The sequence below is a fragment of the Pongo abelii genome, chromosome 6 (genome assembly GCF_028885655.2).
Source record: "Pongo abelii isolate AG06213 chromosome 6, NHGRI_mPonAbe1-v2.0_pri, whole genome shotgun sequence".
NCBI classification, from domain to species: Eukaryota; Metazoa; Chordata; class Mammalia; order Primates; family Hominidae; genus Pongo; species Pongo abelii.
Genome location: NC_071991.2, coordinates 108583983 through 108610000, shown reverse-complemented (window position 1 = coordinate 108610000; position 26018 = coordinate 108583983). Strand labels below are relative to the sequence as shown.

The 26018-nt window shown below is 35.1% G+C and overlaps 1 protein-coding gene across 10 annotated transcripts in view; it reads left to right on the top strand.

The window, feature by feature from the left end:
- IMMP2L (inner mitochondrial membrane peptidase subunit 2) overlaps positions 1 to 26018 on the top strand; it is a 917762-nt gene that overhangs the window by 25166 nt on the left and 866578 nt on the right. For 8 of the 10 annotated variants that reach the window (XM_024249965.2, XM_024249972.2, XM_024249966.2 and 5 more), the window contains exon 3: positions 16121 to 16257. In XM_024249965.2, the coding sequence (XP_024105733.1) occupies positions 16123 to 16257 (135 nt within the window). In that variant the 5' untranslated portion in view covers positions 16121 to 16122. Of the gene's footprint in view, positions 1 to 4945; positions 5014 to 16120; positions 16258 to 26018 lie in introns of all 10 variants that reach the window. The other 2 variants (XM_063726140.1, XM_063726139.1) reach the window with 1 other exon arrangement.

Here is a 26018-nt window from a genome sequence, read left to right as displayed (position 1 = left end):
GTGATGAGATTAGGAATCTAATCATAATTAGCCTTATATGCTAAATCTAAGCAGCCTGATATTATGCTATAGAAAATGAGGAGTTATTGAACGATTTGAAATAAGAGAAAGTTAGGATGATTTCTATTTTTTTCATGAATGCTCACTTTGGCTCACTACCATGTTGAACTTTGGGCAGCTGTTTGGATGATAGAGTCATTCTCTGAAAGTAGAAGAACCGGAGAGTATAAAATGCAGTGTAGTTTGTCTTTCCATAACATCCCCAATTGCCTCTATCCTTTATAAAATCCATCTTTCTTCATTTTATTTTTATGGCCCTCTTAGCCTTATCACAAGGCTGGAATAATTCCAAAGATCAATGCTTAATATTCAGTATCTATATAGATACTATACAGAAACATCTTTACTCTTTCAGTATAGAAACTGATATGATGCCTGGCACTTAGCAGATATTCAGTAAATGTTTATTGATGTGAAAGGGGTAAATACCAAAAGAAGTGATGTTGATTCAATTTTTTTTTTTTTGCTAAGATTTCTCTGCTTTTCCTAACATGTCCTTCAGATGCAGACAATTTCAATGTCAGCTGTTTCTTAACAAACTTACAAGGGTACGACCATTGTATAATAGTACTACTAATGATAATTAATAAAACATTGTGCATTTTAAATAGTCTTCAAAGTCACAAGCTTTTTGCTTTACTAGTGGATCTCAAATTCAATTAACAGTTGGATATGCAGATATAATATTCAAAGAATAGTGAAAAGCTTTAACTCATCTCAACGATTATTCTTTGGAAATTAGTGTAGAAGGATAATTTATAAATTGAAAAAAATTTTTTATATGTGCAAGGGAACTTCTTTTCTAACATATTTCTGAGAATGATCATAAAGGGGACTTATTTTAAAACAATATTTTAGGCAGAGCACAGTGGCTCACGCCTGTAATCCCAGCACTTCCGGAGGCTGAGGCTGGTGGACTGCTTGAATTCAGAAGTTTGAGACCAGCCTGGGCAACATGGTGAAACTCCATCTCTACAAAAAATACAAAAAATTAGCCAGGCCTGGTGGTGTGCATCTGTGGTCCTAGCTATTGGGAGGCAGAAGTGGGAGGATCACTTGAGCCTGGGAATTGAGGCTGCAGTGAGCCTTGATCATGCCACTGCACTCCGGTGTGGGCAACAGAGGGAGACCTTGTTTCAAAGAAACCCAAAAAACAACAAAAAACAACGCCCCACCAATATTGCATATTGTATTTAACTTAGTAGTTTGTAACATTTTTTTCACGGTATTACTTAAATAAAATGAAATTACCTGATTTACCTTTTGAAGCTAAAACCCATATTTTAAAGTATTGCTCAGATTCAGAAAATTAGCAAATTCAAAGCTGTTTTTCCAGTAGTTTAAACTCATTACTGACTTTATTTAATAAGTAATCAAATTTTTTTCATATTTAGCCAGTGGGATCACCAGGCAAGCTCCCGTCTCTTTTTGATGTACTTCCATCTTTTTTCTAAGCACTTCTTAGTGGCCAAAGAAAATGTTTCAGGCTCATCTTAAACCTTCCCCACCACAGCCCCAGAATCAACCTTTTCTCTGAAGAGTGCTGATTCTTTGGAGTAGGGAATGGTATTAGACCCTAAGAATTGAGTACTACATATACTTATTGCTACTTCTATATGGTTTTGCTTCCAGGGCCCCACAGCATTCTTTCCTGATTCCCGCTGTGTATTTTTATCTCCCTTTTCCCACAGTCAGCACTGTTCTCCCAACTCATTTGCTCAGTCCTACAATGTATCTTAAGTAGTTTCACGATTGTTTTCTCTTACTGTTTGCATTCCCCACCCCCCAACTTCCCAACCCAAATACCGCCCATAATATTTGACTGTATATCCTTGGGTTGGGTATAATCAAATAACTGTGTCCAAAAGTTAATTGGATTAGTCCCTTTTCCTCCCCCAACATAGTTGATGACTGTTTAATTCACTCCCTTGTTTAGATTTTAAGTGTCCAATGGGGCAAAGACCATTTCTTTAGATATGTCTCATATAGAATCAAAATTTGTGGTATAAATCAAGAATATTAATGAGATTGTTTTGCCCTGCATTTAATATCTTTCATTAGACACTCTCACTAAAACAAAGTGAAGTGTGCAGTTTTTTCCTTCCTCTTCCTCCTTTTTCCCCCTCCTTCTTTGCTTCCCTCCTTTCCTTCATTTCTCTTTTTTGCTTTCTTTCTTTGTTTTTTGTTTCTTTTTGATATGGAACATTTCTCTACCTTACTGCATTTTACTCAGAATAGTAGAGGCATTTCTGCTATTAATGACATATATGCATTCCTGAAAAATCTTTAATTCTGCAAAATTATACCGTAAAATTTTAGGGCTTGTAAAGAAAATAGGGCTAGGAACAGATCATTTGAAACCAGTGACATTTTGTAAACAGAGTTAAGAAAATAGAAGTTGTCATAAAAACAATAGCACTATTAACTCCCTACTGGCAATTTGCACCCAGCATCACATCAGTCTTAGCTTGAAACCCTGGTTTTCTTCCTTTGTTGTAGGTCCTTAAAGTCATCTACTTCTAATACAGACCAATTTCATCAGAGTTGAAAATCTGCTCCAGGGTATTGATCTGTTGATTTTATTTTATTTTAAACACAGGGGAAAATATCTTTGCATTTCTTCATTGGTACGCTTAGCCTCCTTTAACAGTGGAAAGTCTTGAAGCCACCAAATGAGACTTTTACTTTAATTGGGAGAAAACTTGCTCTTGGTTGAATCAAAACCTTCATGTACTGGGGAAAATTGTGTATGAACCAGCATAGCTTTCACATAAGACTGACATCATTTTCCTATATATGAGCTAAGTTACATTAAGAAATAGCTATTGTAGCAGAAAAGACTGTAATATTAATTTTGTTTTAGTATATAAAGATACTAAATACCCATTACTGAAGATTTAAGTAATATGGAAAAATATAAAGCATAAAGTAAAATTCCTTTCATTGCAAATAAATACTGTCATCATTTTGGTTCATATTCTTTATTATTTGACCTCTTTCTATGATGATGATGATAAGGATGACAATGAGGATGATACTGTGTGTGTATAAAATTTCACATAAATGGGTTCATATTAAAAATGCAATTTTCCAACTTTTTTGAAGCAGAATCGCAAGCAATATAACGATATATTGTTCTTTTTAATGATTGCAAATTACTCTACTGTATGCATGCCATAATTTATTTACATATTTGTGAACGTTTGGTTGTTTTCATTTTTTCACTGCAATAAAAATCGTATGTTGAATATCCTTGATCATATCTTTGCATCCATAAAATAAATTCCTGGAGTGGTGTTTCTGCATCAGAAGGTATATTCATGTAACATTTTGGTACATATTACCATATTATATTTGTCAGTTTGATAGACTAAAGTAGTACTTTGTTTTTATTTATATTGATTTTATTATTAGTGTGTTTGCACATCTTTTTATGTCTTTATATACTGTCCATATTTTGTTTCAGTAAAATACCTTTCTCTCAAAATTATTGTCTTTTTTCTTATACTTTATAAGAATTGTGTAATTTTAGAGATACTGATATTATAATTTTTTATGTCCTGCTGATTGTCTTTTAACATTATTTATGGTATGTTTGGATTTTTATGTAGTGAAATCTATCAGTATTTGTCTTTCATGTTTTCTGGGTTTTGTAAAATGTTCAGAAAGACCTCTTTCTACCCTTAAAAGACTGTTGCCTTTATTTCCTTTTGTTATTTTTATATTTCTATTTATTACATTTAATGTTTGGCTTATCTGGAATTTATTTTCTTATAATGAATTTAATAAATATCTAGCTTTGATTTTATTCTCCTTCCGAATTGTAGCTAATTGTTTCAACATAACTTGTTAATTCAACTTCTCTTCCCAATATGAATGTTGACTTTATCAAATACCAAGTTTCTTTGCACCCTTGGGTCTTTTTGTGCATTTTGTATTGTATTAGTCATTTCTGCAAAACAAATAACCACCCAAATCAGTGGCTTAACACATTTATTATCTCACACAGTTTCCATGGATCATCAGAAATTTAGGAGCGGCTCAGCTTTGTAGTTGTGATTCAGTGTTTCTCTTAAGGTTGAAGTTAAGATTTCAGCTCTAGCCACAGTTGATGAAATTTCACAGGTATCTTAAAACAATGTCTTCCAATTTATAGGCAAGTATGCAAAAATCAAAACAAGGCATATAAGTGTGGAGAATAATCTAAATGAGATCGCAGTTCCATTTGCTGTAATACTCACCACAGGCTCATTTTAATACCTGGACTTTTTGTGCAGCAGACACTTGAGTCTGGGTAATGCTGTGCTCCATCTGCTTTTATCTCCAGGCCACTCAGGATGAGCTTCTTTGTACTCTGGCCTCTTGGCTGTTTTATTTATTTATTTATTTATTTTTACTTTTTCTTTTTTAACATATGCTGCTAACTTGGCCTTTGTTGCCATTTCAGCAAGTGTGCATGCATGTTTGTGGGTACACTTGCACTTATAAGCTAAAAGGACCATAAGCACTCATTCCAAGGGAGTTTATTTCTGTTGCTTTCACCTTAAATTGCATAAATCTTTTCCTCTGGCTTGCGTCTTCAGTACTGAGTCTGCACTGTTGCTGTTTGAGCTCTCCATGGACTTGCAGCTGCCATACATGGGCTGTGGGCACCTTTCCAAATCTTCAAGCCATAGTCTGAATAGATTTTATTTTTGACAGACTAATCGGAGCCTTAATGTGCTTTCCTGATGGGGGAGCCTGTGTTTCTAATTTTTTTGTATTTATCATTTTGTAAAGAGTAGTAATAGTCCCTGGGCTAGCTATAAGTTTACTGGTTAAATTGTATTTTTCAGTCCTACTTTTTTGTGACTTTCTCTTTCCATTTTTGTCCCTTGGGGTCTAGTGGCCTGGTTCTTTTGAGAAGCCTTCCTACTCCTTACTCCCAACCCTGATCAAAGGAAAAGCCATGTTGTAAGTATGACTTGAGTTGATATGGCATTCTAGTAAAGGCATTTGCATTCTAGTATAGAAAGCAATATATTTGAGGCATGAAAAGTAGGGATCAGGATAGGATTTTCATGAGACCCAGAAACCATGTTCTTTAAAAAAGTTTTTCAATTCTGCTTATTGTTGAGCGCTAATAAGACCCTTGTGCCATTCTAAAATAAGACCGAAGTAGGGCTGCAGTGTAAGAGAAGTGAATATGAAGCAGTGTTAGATAGTAGGAAAAAATGTGAGGTAGCAAAGTAGATAAGGAACAGCAAAGCTTGGTACTTGGATGACTGCTTTGGAAACTGGCTGTCACATGGTTTCTAGTGATATTTTTCCATTACTCATGTTATTGCCTAATGCCCACTTTCTAATATTTTGTACCCTTCTTTTTTTAGGTTCCGAGTGTTACTACCTTTTTCTTATTTCCCCTGTCTCACTTCTTCTAAGTTTTGATTTTCGAAAGGTTCTTGAGATTTTTTTTTCTAAAAAGAGTGCTTTTTCCATTTATAGGCTTTCTTAATTTTTTTAAAGCCAATTTTGAACACAGCCCAAATGGCAAATAATGCAGTATTTTCTTCTTAGCTGTTCAGTAAGTATTCCTGATGCTGGTAATATATCCTTTTACTAACCCAGTGTATTATTACTTCAAGAAAAAATGGACTTATGGTGAAAAGTATCCTCTAATTGCTTTGCTTGGGTTATGGATAAGTAGCTGGTCTGTTTCATTTATACACATATTTAAGTCCTCACATTGTTAGCTTAAAATTCACGTTGCCTTTAGCTTCTACTTAATGATAGAAGTTATGCTTTTCTATTAAATTGGAAAAAAATAGAGTACAGTGTTGAAATCCAAATTTTGTGGTTATTACGGTTTAAAGCTTACCAAGCTTCTCCTTGCTAATAGTTATCATTTAATAGGATTTTTCTCCTTCTGTAAAAAGCTATTCACTGTCTTATTAATTTTTATGGTAAACTTTTTGCGGAATTTGTTTCATTTTAATAACTGAAATTTGAGATTAGGCCTTGGTTGTAAATGCTGTTAAATGATGTCTATTTGGAGTTACAGGATAAGGATAATTTATAGGATTAGGATGGCCTAAGCCAGTTCTTAGACAGTCCTAGAATATTGTTAAAGGATTTTGATTTATATGGTTTCCAAAAATATTGGAGCCATGAAGATGTCCATATTGATGAAAAAAAAAAAAAAAGAAAACAAAACAACTAAAACAAGAAAAATTCGTATTCAGGCCGGACGCAGTGGCTGACGCCTGTAATCCCAGCACTTTGGGAGGCCGTGGCGGGCGGATCACAAGGTCAGGAAATTGAGACCATCCTGACTAACACAGTGAAACCTTGTCTCTACTAAAAATACCAAAACAAAATTAGCCAGGCGTGGTGGGCCCCTGTAGTCCCAGCTACTCCGGAGGCTGAGGCAGGAGGATGACGTGAACCCGGGAGGCGGAGCTTGCAGTGAGCTGAGTTGGTGCCACTGCACTCCAGCCTGGGCGACAGAGCAAGACTCCGCCTCATAAAAAAAAATTAATATTCAGTTTTATGTCTCACCTGTCTTAATATATGTCCTGTTCGCTGATCTGGCCAGCATTCTTGCTATCTCAGATGGGCTGTATGCATCTTCATTCTATTTTTCTTTTATCTGAGTGACTTAACAGATGTAATTTATTCTTTTATTTCCAAAATTTTGAGGAAAAATTTTAAACATACAGAAGCATTCTAAGAATTTTATAATGAACATTTTAAAACCCACCACCTACATTCTAATTCATTTTTTTTCTTTTTAGCCTTTCTCATCATGAATTTTTTTTCCTGTAATTACAGTTTTCTTCCTTTTTGTTCTTTCCTCAATGAATATTATATAATTTATCCCTGTGGTCCAATTCTGGCACTAAGTCATATATTTCCTTTTATTTTGCTTTAAAAAAAAATCTCAAGACACCTAAGACAGTGCTGAATACATTCTTGTTAACTGGTCAATATCAGTACATATGATTGCCCCTAACTGGTCAAATCTTAGAACAGCATGAGGTTCAAAGCAGAACAAAATGATTATGTATTAGGTGTCTTATCACCTAGAAGATGGGCTTTATTGGTTTATTGTCTGTAATGGACATCCTTAATTCTGTTATCCTTTTTTGATTTGTTATTACTAGTCCTCTTCCTTAGACATAGCTAGTACTTTATCTGAAGAAATACACTTTATTTGATGATCTAGTCATTTTCTTTACACAAATGCTTACGTTAACAAAACAAAACAAACACATATGAACATTTTAAACCTCTGGAAACCCTGCAAGGTTTCACAGATGAAAAATTTTGCTTACTGAGATAAAGTAATTTCCACACTGTTGAATCACGATTTGAACTGAGGTCTTGGATTCAAAGCCCACCAGGTTTTCACTGACTTTCCCTCTTTGCTGATGCTGCTTCTGAAGAGCACCTTGGATAGGATGGGGCCTGCTTTTCCACTGAATCAGAGGGAAGGGTGTGCATAAATGCATGATGTTTGCAAGTTGAAAGAGTCCTTACCAAAAATCAGGAAGCCTTTATGAATTTCTGTATCCTAGTTGTTTCCTGGTTGTATTTTCTCTCTACATCAGTTGTACTAGAGCATGACCTTCAAATTCATTTGTTTTTACGTATTGCTGACTTAAAATTGAATACATCAGTTTTAACCTCTCTTCTCTTAGTATCCAGATGCTTATCAGTTTACCAACAGAAAGTCACAATTATCTCCATGAAAGAAGCAATTTTATAGGGCTTAGCTTCATCATTGTATCAGTGTTGACTTTTTTATTGGGTATCTTTGCCAAAAAATGACTAACTTTATGCCTTACATAATTACATTTCTCCTCCTTTATTATTTTTGGCTGGTTTTCCTCTTTCTTATTTCTTTTTTTGTGTATGTGCCATTTTGGTCTTTCCTGAGAATTTTCAAGTGAGAACTGCTAGGTCAGACAAGACTAAAGATAAAGAATTTGATACTGGTATTCATGTTGTAAAGAGTACTAAGTGTCTGTTTATAAAACATTGTTTACTTATAATGTGAAAGGAGCAAGATAGTCCTGAAAAAATTTTTTAAATTGCTTTCTATAGATTACTTGCCAAGATCTGCTTCCAGTGGAACCAAAATTGTTGTAATTCATCAGTTTTTCTTTTTTATCCTTGTATTAGGCCACATGTATCCAAATGTCTCCTAATTTTTCACATGCTTAGGCTCCGTTTGCCGAGCCAGGTTATTGGTACCAGGGGCTGCTAGAAAGATCCATGGAGGATGATAGCTGGATTATGTAAGGTCATATACTTGTTTCTTGTGATCTTGTCACAGGTCCCTCTGGGGAGTGACTATGGCTTGATCAATCTGGTGTCTTAACATAGTGTCTAGCACAAAGTAGGCACTTAATGTTGAAAGAATGAAAATGCAAACTCCACGTCGAGAAAGGACCATGCAGACCTTGTTCTATATCACATATTTATCTCTTAGCACAATTCCATGGTGCATGGTAGGTACATATATACTGACTGATTCAGGAATTGTGTGTCAGATTTGCTTGGATCCCCAGTCTTGTGTTCTCTGATATTCATAGTTTGATGGTTTCCTCTTTATAAATAAAATCTTGATTTTGTGTAGGCTTATTATGATGATTGAAAGGTTACATTTTACATAAGATACTGCTTTATAACTTATTATTTTCCTCTTACCTTCAAGCCTCCCACACAACTTTTAAATAGTTTTTGTAATTAGGATGACTTGTGGTGGATTTATCCACCTGGTTGCCATGGATGAGTGATTGGTGACTTTGTACAAGCTAAAATATAAGCAGGTTTAAGAACAATTTTAGATGAATTAATGCATGATCAAGCCACAAGTTGTTACGGGAAGGAGAGAAATTTACAGTGTGGGTTGTTATGTGGTTGAGGTCAGCATCACCAAGACACTCTCACTTGTACGTGCTGTATGCCAGGTGGCAAATATGATTTCACTTGATTCTGAAAGCTTATTTAAAAAATATTCTCAGTTTAAGTACTTCAACAATGAACTGGGTGTACTTACAATTTTAAGCAATAATTTTCTCAGGAGCAGTGTTTTGAACTTCAGTGACTTCCATAGTTACAAGAAGAATGAGGTAACTGATAAAAATTATTCCCTTTTTGCCGGGGATGATTTTAGTACCTGATTGTTATTGCTTAGATGAAATTTTCTCAGACGAAGTTGGGGCTAGGTACTTATTACTGTGGTGGTTTTAAACATTTAAGGTGTGAACAAAAGACCGGATCATCTGAATGATTCTTTGGCAATTTACATGGACAAGGAGGTGCATTAACTTTGCCAATATGTGAATGCCATAAAACTTTAAGAAAATTATTGGATATGACAACATAGAAATGTTGTGTTCATTTCTTCATTTATGAATGGCTTCTTTAGTATTTACATGATAGAAGCTTTTAACAGTGTTTTATTATTATGAAATATAGGTACCCCTCACAATCCAGATAAAACAGGACTGAATTGAGCCTTTTCTTTTGAGCCTCTGAAAATAGCAACCACTTGTACCTTGTTTCCAGGGTAGCTTTTATTGCTCTTGCTTCCTTGGCTTGGAGCAGGATCAGCACACTATCAGATTGAGACATCTCCCACATGCTCCTTTATAATCTCTCAGAAAAACACTTGCCCTGACTTTGTTGTGCAGGCGATGGTAGCAATGCTCTGGTCAGCAGTCGAGTTGTGGAAATGAGAAGTGAAAGAGCAACGGTGTTCAGGTCTTTGTCTATATTTAAAATGTTCTTTTACATGATTTGCACTGGTTTCAGCTCCCTCACTGTTGTGTCTTTTAACCAGTTGTTTAAAAAAAGTTAATTCTTTTTTATTTTCAACACTTAAAAAAGTCTCAAACCATAAAGGCAACTCACTTTTTCTTAGTCAATAATGATCTCAGTGTTTGTTTTAGTATCTGCCAAAGTTCTTAAGAAACAGTTAAAAGACAATAAAAAATTATAGAAATAAAGAATTCTGGCTTAGAAAGAACCTTGGATATTAAATCTAACCCTCCCCCCCACCCACTTTTTTTGGAGATAGGGTCTTGTTTGGTCACCTAGGCTGTAGTGTGGTAGCACAGTCATAGCTCACTGCAGTCTCAAACTCCTTAGCTCAAGCAGTCCTTCCCCCTCAGCCTCCCAAGTAGATAGAACTACAGGTGTATGCTACCATGCCTGGCTAATTTTTAAATTTTTAGCAGATGGAAGTCTTGCTGTGTTGCTCAGGCTGGCCTCGAACTCCTGACCTGAAGTGACCCTCTTGCTTGGCCTCCCAAATAAGCCCTTTCTTGTTACACATGAGGAAACAGGCCAGAAGTGACTTGTTCAAAGTCATGGAGCTGGTTATAGACAGAGACAGATATCCACCTCAGGTCTCCTGAGTCTCATTACCATGCTCCTTTTTGGGGACCAGTGACTAAATGGAGTAGAAGTAATGTAGGAGAGCATTACTGGAAAAGAAGAGGAGGCTCAAAATTCAGGGAGTGTGAATTTAATGCAACTTTTATTAATGTTTCCCCCTTAATTTACATTTTAATCATGCATACTACCTTATAACTAAGATAGCTGTGGCATCATATTTGGAAGCATTCCGTTTCTGTCCTGCAGGTATCCTCAACTATTTTGTGAAGGTCCATGCATGCAGGGCATGATGAACAGCAAAGATAAGACATGTCTCCATTCTGTGCCTCTTAAAATAAAAGTAGCGAATATTTGACAGAACTTTCCAGAAGTTTCCAGAAATATGATAGATAGCCTGCATTGGTTACATAAACAACATTATAGTCAGTTAAATATATTGATTGCTGCATAAACAGGAAAATAATCTTGCTCAGTGTTATTTGTACTACTTAGAGCAGCAGAGATTGGGGTGAGAGTGTGGTTTGTTCATTGTGATGGGATAGAGATTAACACTAGTGTTACCCCATATTATTTGTATATCAAAGTGACTTCCTAGGGCAGATACCATCTTTCTGTTTTAGAAACCAGCAAAAATTCAAAGAAGAAAATAGTAATTGTCTCCATTCCTAGCATATAGAAGTAACCACTGCTAGCATTTTGATGCTGCTTTCTTCCCTCTTTTGGTATACTTTAATAATTACACAAGTAACGTATGGGTGTTTATTAAACAATTAAAACAATATAAATATTCCATTTTAAATACTTTTATGTGCACATATAAATGTATGTAGAAATGTAAGATATTGTTTAGTGAGAGTTTTTGAATGGTACGATACTGTATGCTTAGCCATCTTTATATCCTCTGTACTTAGCATTGCTGCTTGATAGCAAATAAATGCTTACTGAATTAAAGATTCACGTAATAAATTTTGTATATACTCTATCCAAACTGATCTTATTTTAGTTTCTTAAACAGCTACATTTTATTTTGCCCCTAGGCCTTCATATATGTTACTGCTTTTACCTGAAATGCTGAGGTCTTGCCTCAAATGCCATTTTTTGGGGGCGGGGGTGGAGTGGGGCAGACCTTCCTTGATCATTTTCTGATGAATAGATCATTTTCTGAATGAATCATTTCTTGCTTCATGCCGTCATGCTTCAGGGCCATCGTCCCTTTTAATGCTCATCCACTGGAAATAATTGTTGAAGGGCAGTCTTCCTTGGTATATTGTAACTCCTTGAGGGCAGGGAGCACATCTGCTTGTTTGCCAAAAAAAAAGTTTGAGGAATGGAATTACGAGCATAATTTTAGTATTAAATATTTTGACATGTAATTCAAGAGCACGACAGAATAACAGTGCTTTGACAGGCTACCATGGCCCCTTGACATTTTCTTATCTCCTTCCTTCTCCCACCATTGCCCATCTATTTCCAGATCCTGTCAGTTTAACTTCCAAAATATATACTTAAATCTGCCCATTTTAATCCATCTCCACTATCATCCTACTCCAACTATCATCTCATGCCCTGGACCACTAGAATAATCTGGTTTCCCTATATCCATTTTTGTCCTATCCAGACTTTCAGATAGATGATTATTTCAAAATGCAGATAGGATCATTCACCTCAATTTTAGAACATTTCAGTTACTTCTCATTTGCTGCAAATCCTTACAGGGCCTGTGAGGTCTTAACTGCTCTGGGATTTACATTGCCTCCTTCCATTCATGTCCCACTGTGCTCTTCCACTTCCTGTGTGCTTTATCTACACCAGCCTCCCTTCAGTTGTCCATCACAACATAGCCACTCCTGACCCAGGGACTTTGAATGTGACATGGCTGCTCTCTGGAATACCCTTGCCTACCCACAGTTCTTTATCTAGACAACTCCTCCTCATTTTTCAGTTCAGCCTCTTCCTCAAAGACCTTTCCTGACCTCTGTGTATCTCTCTCATAGCACTTATTACAACTCTTATGTATGTTTATGTGATTTTCAGATTGACTCTTACCATTCCATAGTTGGTTGTAAAAACTCGATAAGATTAGGGACTGGGACTGGCCTTGCTCACTGTTTTATGATTCCCTGGTGCCTAACACCGTGCTTGTGGAAGACCCTTAGTAAATACTGGTTGAAAGAATGAATGAGCCAGGTAGTAAGTGAGTGGGTAGATGAGTGGATAGATGATTGAACTGCCTTAGCGGGGCAAAGAGACAATCCACTGGAAGTCATTTTCTGATGGAACCAGGTGGAGGTTACAGAGTAGGATCTGGTAGTGGTGTTCATTTTCTGTACAATGTTTGTTCTGCAGATACTTTTTCTTAATCTAGTAAGGAGGTAAACTAAATGTGAGGAGACATTCAGGATGATATTTCTTTGCTAACTTTTCCCTGTTCTCATTTTCAGAAGGTAATAAACTTGAGGAGTGAGTAAACATCTGACCTTTAAACACCCAAATATCAGTATTTTCCAGACTTGCTCTATTAAGAGAATCACCTGAAGTGTTTGATTTTGGAGGTCTGAGTGGGAGTGGGGATCTTCATTTTTAAGCATGTCAATCAAGGCAAGCTTGGGAAACACTACCCTGGAATTATTATTTGGGAGTTGTGTATGACTTAAACATAAGTGTAGGCCACTTAAAATAACTTTGAAGCTATCAAACTGGTCAAAGAGGAATTGATTATTTACTGTTGAGCCGTTTCCTTTCTCTTCTACATGGTAACTATTTTTTTTCATATGTACATGGGAGCATTTTATAAATTATTTGTGGATTCACATATTTTATAATCTGAAATCTATGGATTTATTTATTTATTTATATATTTTGGAAACAATAAAAAGAATAGATGTGGAGGTCATTCCGTTTTTACATTTATTATAAGACTGATGTTTGTGTTGTTAAACCTGTGGTTAGAAGTGTTTTCAGAAAGATTGAGCTAATGAAATCTAATGTCGAGGGAAATGCATCTTTTGCATCTTGAAGGTACTGATTTGATAAATATGTAAAAGTTATTCTTCTATATTAACACAGGTAGTACATGATAAATGGGATCTTTGTAAAATAGTCCATTGGAAAAGTATATTAAATCTTATGTAGAGATATATAAAAGGAGTTAGTAAAGGTGTTTTGATTCTAGGCAAAAGATGTCATTGAAGAGAAATTACTTTTCCTCAGGGGCTCACATTAAAGCTGGGTATGAATGAATGAAACATGTCAAGCAGGTTTACTCTTTTAGGAATATAGTGGTTAAGATTGCTCACAGAAACAATCAGTACCTTGGGCCAAACACATTTCTTGAGTACCAGATGTGTGAACTCATAAGCAATGTAACTAAAGATTATAGTTGTTAGTTGAGTTTGAATGAAAACATGTTTTTAAATTGCTTATATTCTAAAGTTAGTCTGAGTTACATTTATTTTGATTAGGTATAAAAAGATTACTGGTTTGGGTGAATGTTATATTATGTGCAATATATGTTGATAAAAGTATAAAAAACAAGAGTACTGGTCTTAATTACTTACCATGCATACATGTAGCCCTCATTGATGTCAGTTACAGTAGGTAATTCAGAATTAGCCAATTTAGATTATCATTCATATTTTTCCTGTGACATGTTAAAGATTTGGGAGGGAATTAGTGGTTGAGTATTTTTATTTTTATTTATTTTCTGAGTGAACAGATAACTGTGAGTTTTATTGTATACAACATAATGTTTTGAAGTACATGTACATTGTGGAATGGTTAAATCTAGCTAATTAATAAATGCATTACCTAACATATCATTTTTGTGGTAAGAGCATATAACATCCACTCTGTTTACATTTTTCAAGAATACAATATCTTGTCATTAACTATACTCACCTTACTGTACAATAGATGTCCTGAAATGTATTCCTTCTAAATGTAATTATATATCCTTTGAGCAACATCTCCCCAACCTCTCCTCCCCACTAACTACCCTACCTTCTGGTAACTACCATTCTACTCTCTACTTTTATGAGTTTAACTTTTTTAGATTCTATATATGAGTGATCGTGCAATATTGTCTTTCTGTGCCTGGATTATTTTACTTAACTTAATGTCCTCCAGGTTTTCCCATGTTGTACCAGATGGCAGGATTTCATTCTTTTTTATGGCGAAATAATATATATATATATATCTCACATCTTAAAGTTCATTCATCCATTGATGGACACTTAGATTAATTCCATACCTTGGCTATTGTGAATAGTGTTGTGATAAACGTAAGAGTGCAAATATCTCTTCAATATACTGATTTCAGTTCCTTTGGATATATTCCTAAGAATAGGATTGCAGAATCATGTGGTGGTTCTATTTTTAACTTTTTGAGGAACCTCCTTACTCTTTTCTATAATGGCCATATTAATTTACATTCCCATAAACCGTGTATAAGGGTTCCTTTTTCTCCACCTTTGCCAGCACTTGTTGCCTTTTGATAATGGCCATTCTAACTGGGGTGGAATGATATCCATGTGGTTTTGATTTGCATTTCCCTCATGACTGCGCATTCTTTTCATATACCTGTTGGCTATTTGTATGTCTTCTTTTGAGAAATTATTGTTAAGCTCTTTTGGCCATTTTTTAATTGGGTTGTCTTTTTGCTGTTGAATTGTTTGAGTTCCTTATGCGTTTTTGGATATTAGCCTCTTGTCAGAAGTATAGTTTGCATATATTTTCTTCCATTCTGTAGGTTGTCTCTTCATTACGTTGATTGTTTGCTACACAGAAACTTTTTAGCTTGATGTAATCCCCATTGTCTGTTTTTGCTTTGATTGCCTGTGCTTTTGAAGTCTTATCCAAAAAAGTGTTGCCAAGACTCCAGCTTGGGTGACAGAGTGAGACCCTGTCTAAAAACAACAACAACAACAACAACAACAACACCGCCACCACAAACAGTGCAAGTGATTTATCTCTGATTTAACAGTCCAAATCTAAGCAATGCAGGACAGTATGGTGCCTTCATGGTGTTGCGGACCCAGGATCCTTCCATTTTGTTGCTTTGTCATCTTTACTTGAAGCTTTTATCTCATAGTTTGAAATGGCCACCCCTGCTTCTACCACCAAATTGTTACTATTACAGTTATAAAATGGGGAAGAAAAGGGAGGGCATCCTCCTTTTCAGGGTGCAACCCAGAAGTATATCCTTTCTACTCATGCTGTTGATCAAATGTAGTGACATGGTCACACTTATCTGCAAGGGAGCCTGGAAAACAGTCTTTAGTTGGGCAGCCACATGTTCCACTGAAACTTTTATTACTGTAGAAGAGAACAGATATCAGGGGTATAAGGAGTAACTTCATCATAATAGTCAGCAACAGAAAAGAATTTACTTCTGGAATGCTTATTTTTTTCTAACTTACTGTTTTGTAGGGAGAAATTTCCCACTGAAGTTAGCAAGTGACTTGAGTTGTGGAAAAGTGTTAACCTGAGTTCATGTATTTCACTTTAGGAATTTAAGTAAGTCAGATTTATTCTAATGGTTACAGGAATGAGTGTGAAATATACTAAGAGACAAGATTGCCCTTCGGTAACTCTTACTTTTCATGTACTGTTTTTATGTCTTTGTTTTTCACCTTTCTTGAGACTAATTTCACAGTTGTTTTCTTTGTATTTTTAGGAATGGCACAGTCACAAGGGTGGGTGAAAAGATACATCAAGGCCTTTTGTAAAGGCTTCTTTGTGGCGGTACCTGTGGCAGTGACTTTCTTGGATCGGGTCGCCTGTGTGGCAAGAGTAGAAGGAGCATCGATGCAGGTGAAAATGATATAACTTCGTTCTTTACAGCACATACTTCATTGTTTTTCAAGCACTAGAAATGAGAGTGCTAATTATTATTCCTATTCTGGGAACTGAAAGGTTATAAAAAGGCATTGAAATGAAATTTTACTTTACTGAATTTGTTCTTAAGGTCTTCTAATACAGTCGTATTATAATCAGAGGAGAGGTTAATAAAACTGACGATCAGTTCTCTGGGTCTGTAGTTTAAATTTTTCTGAGAATTTTAAATGGAGATTCTTAAGAAATTATACTAAATGACACTGTTTTCTGCGAATATGGCTCTATTAGAATATCCTTTTAATGCCAAATTATTAGTGTAGTTGCAAGATGGGTTTGAGTCACAATCAGTTGCTCTATTGTTATATAGGTATATGATTTCAGTTTGTAGAAATGTCTAGACCATTGATCCCAGATACTGTATTGTGTTCTTTAAGCATGTTGCTAATTGAAAAGATTAAGGGCAGTTTACAGTGGAAGAACTTTGGAGTGGAGGTTTCCAAAAGTTTTATGCAAATAGTCTTCTGGAATAACTTAGAGAAAATTATGTTGTCCTAAAGTTGATGTCTAGAACCTAGCTTTTTTAGTAAGTTTATACAGTTAGGCAGAATTTGCATTTTGTTATAGGATTTGGTTTCCTGTATTATCAATATGTATTAAGTTCATGCGTTGTGGTAAATAGTTGTATAAAACAAATAACTAAAATGAATATATAAGCTTCTAAACAATCAAAATTATACAGAGAATAACCAGCTTAGTTTTTTTTCTTTTTGTTTTAGTTAGAACTAGTTAAGGGCATAGTTATCAGCTTTAAGGAGTTAGAATTAGTTTGCTTTATTTATTATAATTATGGTATTGAACTTCTCCCTGAGTTCTGGTAGTCAGTGAGATACAGAAGGTCAGGAAATCCTTTAGCTTCTTTGGGAAAAGCTACATTTTTAAAACAGGACTGCCTTTATATTCTACCATTATTTGAGCATGGTTAGGGCCTTCTCTTGGGCAGAAGATTCTGCTCTCAACCCTTGTCTTTCAGGTTCTCTCCATAGTGGGTCACCAGCCCAAAGCAAACTGGTCACTTACTTTGAATGCAAAAATATCTTAATGTAGGGGTACAGTAAACATAGAAAGAAAGATTTACAGGCATATAGCTTTAAATACACTTTAACATGTTTAAGATAGAATGTATTTTACATTTGTTGCCTCTTTAATCTTGAATTCCTAGCAACCTTGTCTTAGACCCAATCCTTAGGGAAACGTAGACTTTTCTTTGCTGAGCTTTGGAGTCAGATTCTTCATTTCAGATTAAAACTGCCTTCTTCACAGCCACCCACATTCCTTTTCGGTCCCAAGGATCCCTTTGAATCCATTCACAAGCATGTATCTTTTGGTAACAAATAATCCATTTAAGAATGATTTTTTTTCCCAATTTTGTTACTGCTATCTTGCTATATAACTATCACTATTCTAAGAAGGACTTCCAGAGCACAAAATCTCCTTACTTTGGATCTGATGATATTCCAGAGGATCATGTGGCAATCATAATATCCCAATGTTCATATTTTTAGCCCAGTATATTCCTACTGAACATCTATGTTCATGGCTTGTGCTGAGAGCCAGAGCAATTCACTGCAAAATATAAGATACAGGTCTTGCTCACAAGACCTTGACTGTCTTATGAAAGGACAAGGCTTATCCCCAGTGAAGAAGTTAGTGAAGAAAGTATTAAATCATGTTATTTCCAAATGTCAGTTCATGGATTAAACCCAGGTTTGCATTAGATATATTTGAATTTGCAGAGGTATTAGAATTGCTTGCAGTATTCCTAGACCCTACCCCTAAGAAGTCAAATGTATTATGTTAGAATTTGTTTGATATATTGTGTAGAGTTTCCTTGGCTACTGGTAATAGGAAAATAGCTTGGTATAAAGGGGATTTATTGGAAGGCTTATTATATACACACAAGGAAGGCACGAGTGAGAAATTTGTCAGGGACAACTAGAGCCAGGACTTGAATGCTGCTGGAGTGCTCCATCTTCTTTCTAAGTTCTTTTCTGCATCTTGGCTTAGTTCTCTCAGACCTGCTTTCTCTGCATAGCAGGGTACATGGCTGCTGGCAGCTCGCATGCCCAGTTTCTTCACCGCCTGAGAGAGATTGCTCCTACTGCCTTGATTTCAGTGTGGAATATCTTGGGGAAGGACTGTGATGTATTCAGCTTGGGTCACATGCCCTTATCTATACAACTATACAGATCAACTTTGGCCACCAGGATGGGGAACCGTGATTGGTCCAGCTTTGAACAAGTACACACCCCAAGCCTGTGGCTAGGCCAAGTGATCTATAAGAAAATGACAACATCTCTTTGAATCACATTGTTCTGTGGGAATTGGGGAGTGGAGTACAGGTGACATTTCCTAGAGGAAGGAGGATGCTATTTTCAGAATCAAAGTAGAATGGAATTCTAGGAAGAAAGGAAAATATGTTTTTACAATTGGGTCTATATTTCATGAATTTGAGACCAACTCTAGGTATAATAGATAATTTAATTTACAGTTTCACTAGATACCAGCAAATCATATTTTAAATTATTTAAGAGCAGAAATTATAATAATGAGATTTAGGGATTAACTAATTCAACATATTTGAAGACATCTTTGCTACTATACAGCTTTGATCAACTAAACACGTTTATGTCATGGGGTTCAACAGAATTTTTGACAGTTGGGATAGATTCTTCTCTTTAAATTTCTCTAATGACTCAAGGACTGAAATAGTTGGCATGGTGTGGAGATCTCTGGAAGTCCCTAAGCATCCTGCAAGGAACACAGCTGTTTTTCTTTACTCTGGGAAAAGCCACTCTTGAAGGTCACTCAGCAACTGGTAGACACATTATTTAAGAAATATCCAAGGATTGAAAGATTAAATCTCATTAAAGGGATGTGTAATACTAGTCTTTTGGGTTTATTGAATAAATACTGTTAATGGTAACACTGGAAATTCACTTTGAGTAACAAATTTTGCTGTAAGAATTGTTTTTCTGTCTTTCAAAGATTCTGTTGGTTTGTGATTAGGGGAAGCATGTTTTTAAGATTCCCTCTATGAGAAATACTTATTTACTTTTTAAACACTACTCAGTGCTTCTTTTTTTAAGTTAGGATTTTCAGTATTAATTTGCAATTCATTAAGTATTTGACTAGAAAGATAAGGGTGATCAAACATGGGAAGTATCAGCTAATTAAAGGCAAGCCATAAATGAAAATAAAGTTTCTAATGATGCATTGGTAAATTCAATGGAAAATAGGATTTAGTTTATAAAATATTTGATTTTTAAAAAGCCGTATAGCTACATTCATTTCATTATATGAGTTGTCCCTTTTGCAATGCTCGACACAATAAATGCTGGCACAAATTGTTGGTTAATGATTATTTATACTGACCTATTCCCCTCATGCACATGAATCACTTCTACTGGTTGCTGAAAGGTTACCTATGAAAGTAGATGTACTTCTTTTTTTAAAAAGGAAGCACCACATTACACGACATTAATTTAATTCAGGAAATGAAGACTGATATTGCATACAGTTGAAACTACAGAGGGAATTTATGTAGGTGGAATGTAATGTGAATATATTAGAACTTTAATGGCTTACAGAGGCTTTTAGAGTAAAAGGGTGCCCTAGGAATAGTTTAATGACCTCATGCCAAAGTTTTAGATTTTATTTGAGTGAGAATTCCTGCAGTGGGGTCACTGGTCTTGATAAAAGGTATATGCTTTCCACATTTAAAACTAAGATTTAAGACTTTAAAAAGTAAGTAAAATAAATAATTTTGTGTCATTATCTTTTGTTTTTTGCAATTGATACATAATTTTTACATAGTGTACCATTTTCCTTTTTTCATTTGCATGGCCAGAGGGAAAAAATACTTGAAAACACTACTACACAATACTGTCTCTCTAGGTCAGACTTCAGAGACATATGTATGCAGAATATATTAGGAAACTGCAGAATATGAAGGAAAATACAGTTTAATTAGCACTGAGGTCTTTGTTCATCAATAACATACATTTATGTGTTTGAAATTGTCTTGACTTTCAACTACCTATGATTATCTTGTTTCCTGCTGAGTTTGAAATTAAAAGTATCATCAAAAAGCAAGCTGTCTTTCAATCTATGTTTTTTTAAAAAAGTTTTAACCTACAGCTTAATAATACTCAACAGTCATTATTGGTTGTAACTTATTTTGAACTCTGAGAAGCTGGATACAGACTCTCAAGAAAAGAGATACATTGTGATTTATATACCAGCATTTAAGATAGAGTTATGGAGTTTTATGTTACCTGCTAAATTTGGACTTCCAAGATACTGGGCACCACCTGGCACACATTTCCTCCTGTGCTGACTCCTCTGTGTCGTCACTCACCTTGGTCTGCTGGGGCTGACGTCAAAGGAAGTCGGGATTTAATGTTGGAATGCTTTATTGGCTTACTTGTGTGCTTTCTGCCCAAATTACTTTTGGCTCAGGAATCTCACCTGATGTTTTACCCCTTAGGATGAGTTATGAGTTTTTACGTAATTCTGTAACCTGTCATTAATAGAGACTTTGTATTTATAGCAACAAACATGTTATCCTGAAACAGTTGGTGAGTGATAAATTTGTAATGTCCCTTTGTGGATTTTTCTTCACTTCTCATGATAGAATAACTATATGTTTCTGTTTTATATAGCCAGGGTTATATCTGTTATTTAAATACCAACTTTATTACCCTTTTTAAAAACTTGTTGTAAATTTAGATTTACACAAAAGTTGCAAGAGTAGTGCATAGAACTCCTATGGCTTCTCTACCCAGATATACCAGTTTCAGTATTTTAGTATATTTATTTTATTATCTTTTTTCCCTCCCTCTTCTCTCTCTCTTCCTCCTCCTCCCCCTTCTCTTCCTCTCCCTCTGTATTTGTGTGTGTATGAATATATACCCACAAAAAGTCTTATTAAACCATCTGAAAGTAGGTTGCATACATCATGCCCCTTTAATTCTTGACACTCTTGTACATTCTTCCTGAGTCATGATGCTTGCTGATTGGTATATTAATGCTTTTCTTTAATTGATTTTAAAATTTAACACTTTATTCATAGCAGTATAGAGCTTTAAATACATTAAGAAATGACTCAAGTTCTAAATTTTACATTTGAAACAACTGAGGCTCAGACAGTTGAGGTATTTTACGTAAGCTCACACAATCATTGAATTTTGGAACTCTGGCTTGAACCAACTCTGATAGTGCTGTCCATTTCACTAAATAATAACTAATAAAAGTTGTGCCCTGTCACTGTTAGTATAAATAGTGCCTCTTTATACTATTACTTCTCACAGTGATGTTTTATTCCATTTTATTTGGTTTATGGAATGATGTACTTAGTAAGTTATTTAATTTTGGGATGATTCTGTAGTACTTTTAGAACTTAAATATAGAAATTAAGCTTTATGTTATAATGGGGGAAAAAGATTTTAAACTGTGCCGCTCAGGTTGATGGAAGATACTTTTCTCTTATAAAGTCCAAAGATTTGAAGTTTATAAGAAGGGATTAGACTATCTGGAAATATAGCAGATGAGACATCTTGAAATATTCCCAATGCAAAACTCATAAAAAATTAAAAACAAACATTAAAAACTTAAATGTATAACTAGCTTGCAGGGAAGCAAGGGAAATTCTCAGAGACCACAATAAGGGGGAATACATTTCTAGGGCAGTAAGTATACATTAAAGTCAGTAGCTGTCACATGGATATTTGTCAATTCCTGATCATTTAGAGCTTTTGGTTTCCATGGCCACATGGGAATCAGAAGACAAGGCCATAGGCTCATACAAGGCAGGAAATTGGAACAGAAATTCTAAATGAAGTCAGGACCATGGAAGAGACACATCTTTAGGAAATGGATAGACTAAAACAAAAATCTGTTCTGTAAGAAAAATTGTCTAGGCTCTGAGAGAGAAAGCCCTGATTTGTGGAATTGAGGTTTGAATTCACATTCACTGCACCTGAAAAGCCCTAAACTGAGATATTAATTTACAGTGGCCTGGGTTTAGAGCAGCCTCAGGCATCAAATTCCCTGGGCACATGCAACTTGCAACCAGGCCTTATAGAATCCCAAAGGTAAAGTTTGATTAACATTATATCCCAGTAAAAACATTGCATGAGAAAATGAGCTCTATAAGTGAGAGTCAGAAGCAACCATTAGCTGAACCAGACTTTAAAGGCTTTAGAAATTGGAGCTATCAGATATTAAATGTAGTTGAAAGAAAGAGAGGAGAATGAAAATAGGAGAAAGCAACAAGAGATTATCTAAAATGGTCAAGCAAAGTACTACTTTTATCCCTTGTGCTTTGATACATTGTTTTTTGGGGTGATAATGGTATTTACTGTGGTTATATTAAAAAACCCTTATCCTCATAGTATGAATATTATAAAATTTGCAGTGAAATACATAATAGCTGAGATGTACTTTAAAATAATATGGCAAGAATAAAAGTGTAGAAGGGTTACAGATGAAACAAGATTGGCCATGAATCCATAATTGTTGGCTCTAGGTGATGGATTACATGGTGGTTCATTATGCCAGTCCATCTACTTTTTAAAACACATTTTTATTGAGGTATAATTTATATACCATTGAATTTACCTGTTGTAAGTGATATAATGATGTTTTCCAGCTTTACTGAGGTAAACTGGCAACAATTACATATATTTAAAGTATACATGATATATATATATTTTTATTACACTTTAAGTTCTAGGGTACATGTGCACAATGTGCGGGTTTGTTACATATGTATACATGTGCCATGTTGGTGTGCTGTACCCATTAACTCGTCATTTACATTAGGTATATCTCCTAATGCTATCCCTCCCCCTTTCCCCAATCCCACGACAGGCCCTGGTGTGCGATGTTCCCCACTCTGTGTCCAAGTGTTCTCATTGTTCACCTGTGAGTGAGAACAGTATACATGATATTTTGATATATATAGACATTATGAAATGATTACCACAAACTAATTAACATACCCATTACTTCACATAGTTACCTTCTTTTTGGTGGTGAGAACATTTAAGATCTACTCTCTTAGTAAAATTCGAGTGTATAATACAGTATTATTAGCTATAGTCACCTTGCTGTACATTAGACTTCCAGAAATTATTAATCCTGCATAACTGGAACTTTGTATACTGTGACCAACATCTTCTCATTTTCCCTAGTTCTCAGCTCTTCGCAACCACTATTCTACTCTTTGCTTCTGTGAGTCCAGCTTTTTTTGATTACCCATATAAGTGAGATCATGCAGTATTTGTCTTTCTGTGCCTGGCTTATTTCATTTAACATAATGTTCTCTAGGTTCATCCACACTGTCACAAATGACAAGATTTCCTTTTTAAAAGCTGAATAATATTTCATAGTACATATACCACTGTGTGTGTGTATATATACACCTGCAGAAGAATATCCACACACACTCATATATATACACAAACCCACACCCACACTGACCACACTTTCTTTATCCCTTCATCCATTTATGAACATGTAGGTTACTTCCATATCTTGGCTGTTTTGAATAATTCTGCAATGAAATGGGAGTGAAGATATTTCTTTGACTTACTGATTTCATTTCCTTTGGATACATACCCAGAAGTGAGAGTGGTAGATCATCTGGTAGTTCTGTTTTCAGTTCTTTGAGATATATCCCTATTTTTCATAATGGTTGAACTAATTTACATTCCTACCAATAGAGCACAAGGGTTCTCTTTTCTCCATATTCTCACCAACACTTATCTTTTGACTTTCTGATAATAGCCATCCTAACAGGTGTGAGGTGACATCTCATTGCACATTTAATTTAATTTCCATTTCCTTGATAATTAGTGATATTGAATATTTTTTATATGCTTCTGGGCCATTTGTATGTCTTCTTTTGAGAATTCTCTATACAGGTCTTTTTCCCATTTTAAAATCAAGTTGTTTTCTTGCTATAGAGTTGTTTGCATACCTTATATATTTTGTATATTAACCCCTTATTAGATATATGGTTTGCAAATATTTTCTTCCATTCCATAGATTGTCTCTTTACCATGTTGATTGTTTCCTTCTCTCTTCAGAAATTTTTCAGTTTGATAGAAGCTCAGCTGTCTTTTTTTGCTTTGTTGCTTGTGCTTTTGGGGTCGTATCTAAGAAATCATTACTCAGATCAGTGTCGTGGAGCTTTTCTCCCTGTGTTTTCTTCTAGTAGTTTTACAGTTTCAGGTAGTTTTACAGTTTCAGACATCATCTTTGAAAATCCATTTAGAGTTGATTTTTGTATATGGTGTGAGATAAGGGTCTGATTTTATTCCTCTGCATGTGGATATTCAGTTTTCCAAGCACCATTTATTGAAGAACCTATTCTTTCCTCATTGTGTGTTCTTGGCATCTTTGTTGAAAATTGATTTTTCATAAATGTGTACATTTATTTCTGGATTCTCTATTCTATTACATTGGTCTATATGTCTATTTTTATGCTAGTACCATACTGTTTTGATTACTATAATTTTGTATTTGAGTTAAGTAGTGTGATGTCTCCAGCTTTGTTCTTCTTGCTCAAGATTGTTTGGCTATTCAGGGTCTTTTGTGGTTCCATATGAATTTAGGATTGTGTTGTGTATTTCTGTGAAAAATGACATCAGAGTTTTAAAAAGAGTGCAATTGAATCTGTAGAATGCTTTGGGGTGAATCTGTAGAACGCTTGAATTTTTTATTAAAAATTTTATTTTTAATAAAATTATTTTATTAAAATAATTTTATTAAAAAGTATATTTTATTTTATATAATAACATATCAATAAATAGTATTAAAAGTAATAAACTTATGGAGTCATGCAGTCATTACCATAACCCAGTTTTAAAATATTTTCATCACCTGAGAAAGGGACCTTATGCCTGTTTGAAGTTAATCCTTACTCCCACCTCTTTCCTTAGGCAACTGCTGATCTGATTTATAGATTTGCCTTTTCTGAACCTTTTCTATAAATAGAACCATACTAATGTGGTTTTTCCTGACTGGCTCTTTTACTTACTAGAATTTTTCAAGGTTTAGCCATGTTGTACTATGTATTAGCATTTTGTGTCTTTTTATTGCAAAAAGTATTCTCTATATGAATATACCACATTTCGTTTCTCCACTCACCAGATGATAAATGTTTGGGTTTTGATGTTTTCAAATTGTGAATAATGCTGCTATAGATATTTGTGTACAGTTCCGTGTATATACATGATTTCATTTCTCTTGGGCAGATACCTAATAGTGGGATTGCTGAGTGGCATGGTACATTTATGTTTAACTTTTAAAGAAATTGCTCAACTAACTGGGGTGGGGAAAGTGGGCTGCTGACTGGCACCACTTGCACTCTCATTCCACCTCTTTGATACCTGATACGGGGAAGTGAAGGGCCTACTTGCCCCATCTCCTTATTGCTGAGTGGGGTTAGAAGTCCAGCTCCCTGCTGGGCCCTGCCGACACCATGGTGTTGGGGGATGGGGCGGGGTAGTTTTTCCTTTGATGTTTGACTAGATTAGGATGGTTATTAGCAAAAATGTTTCTGTTCTGCTAGGTCTTCCCTTTCCTGGTCCTTTGCCTAGAGAGAGTAGGCTTTTCTTCAGGTCTTTTTTTTTTTTTTTTTTGGTTTGACAGAGCAAGACTCTGTTGCCCAG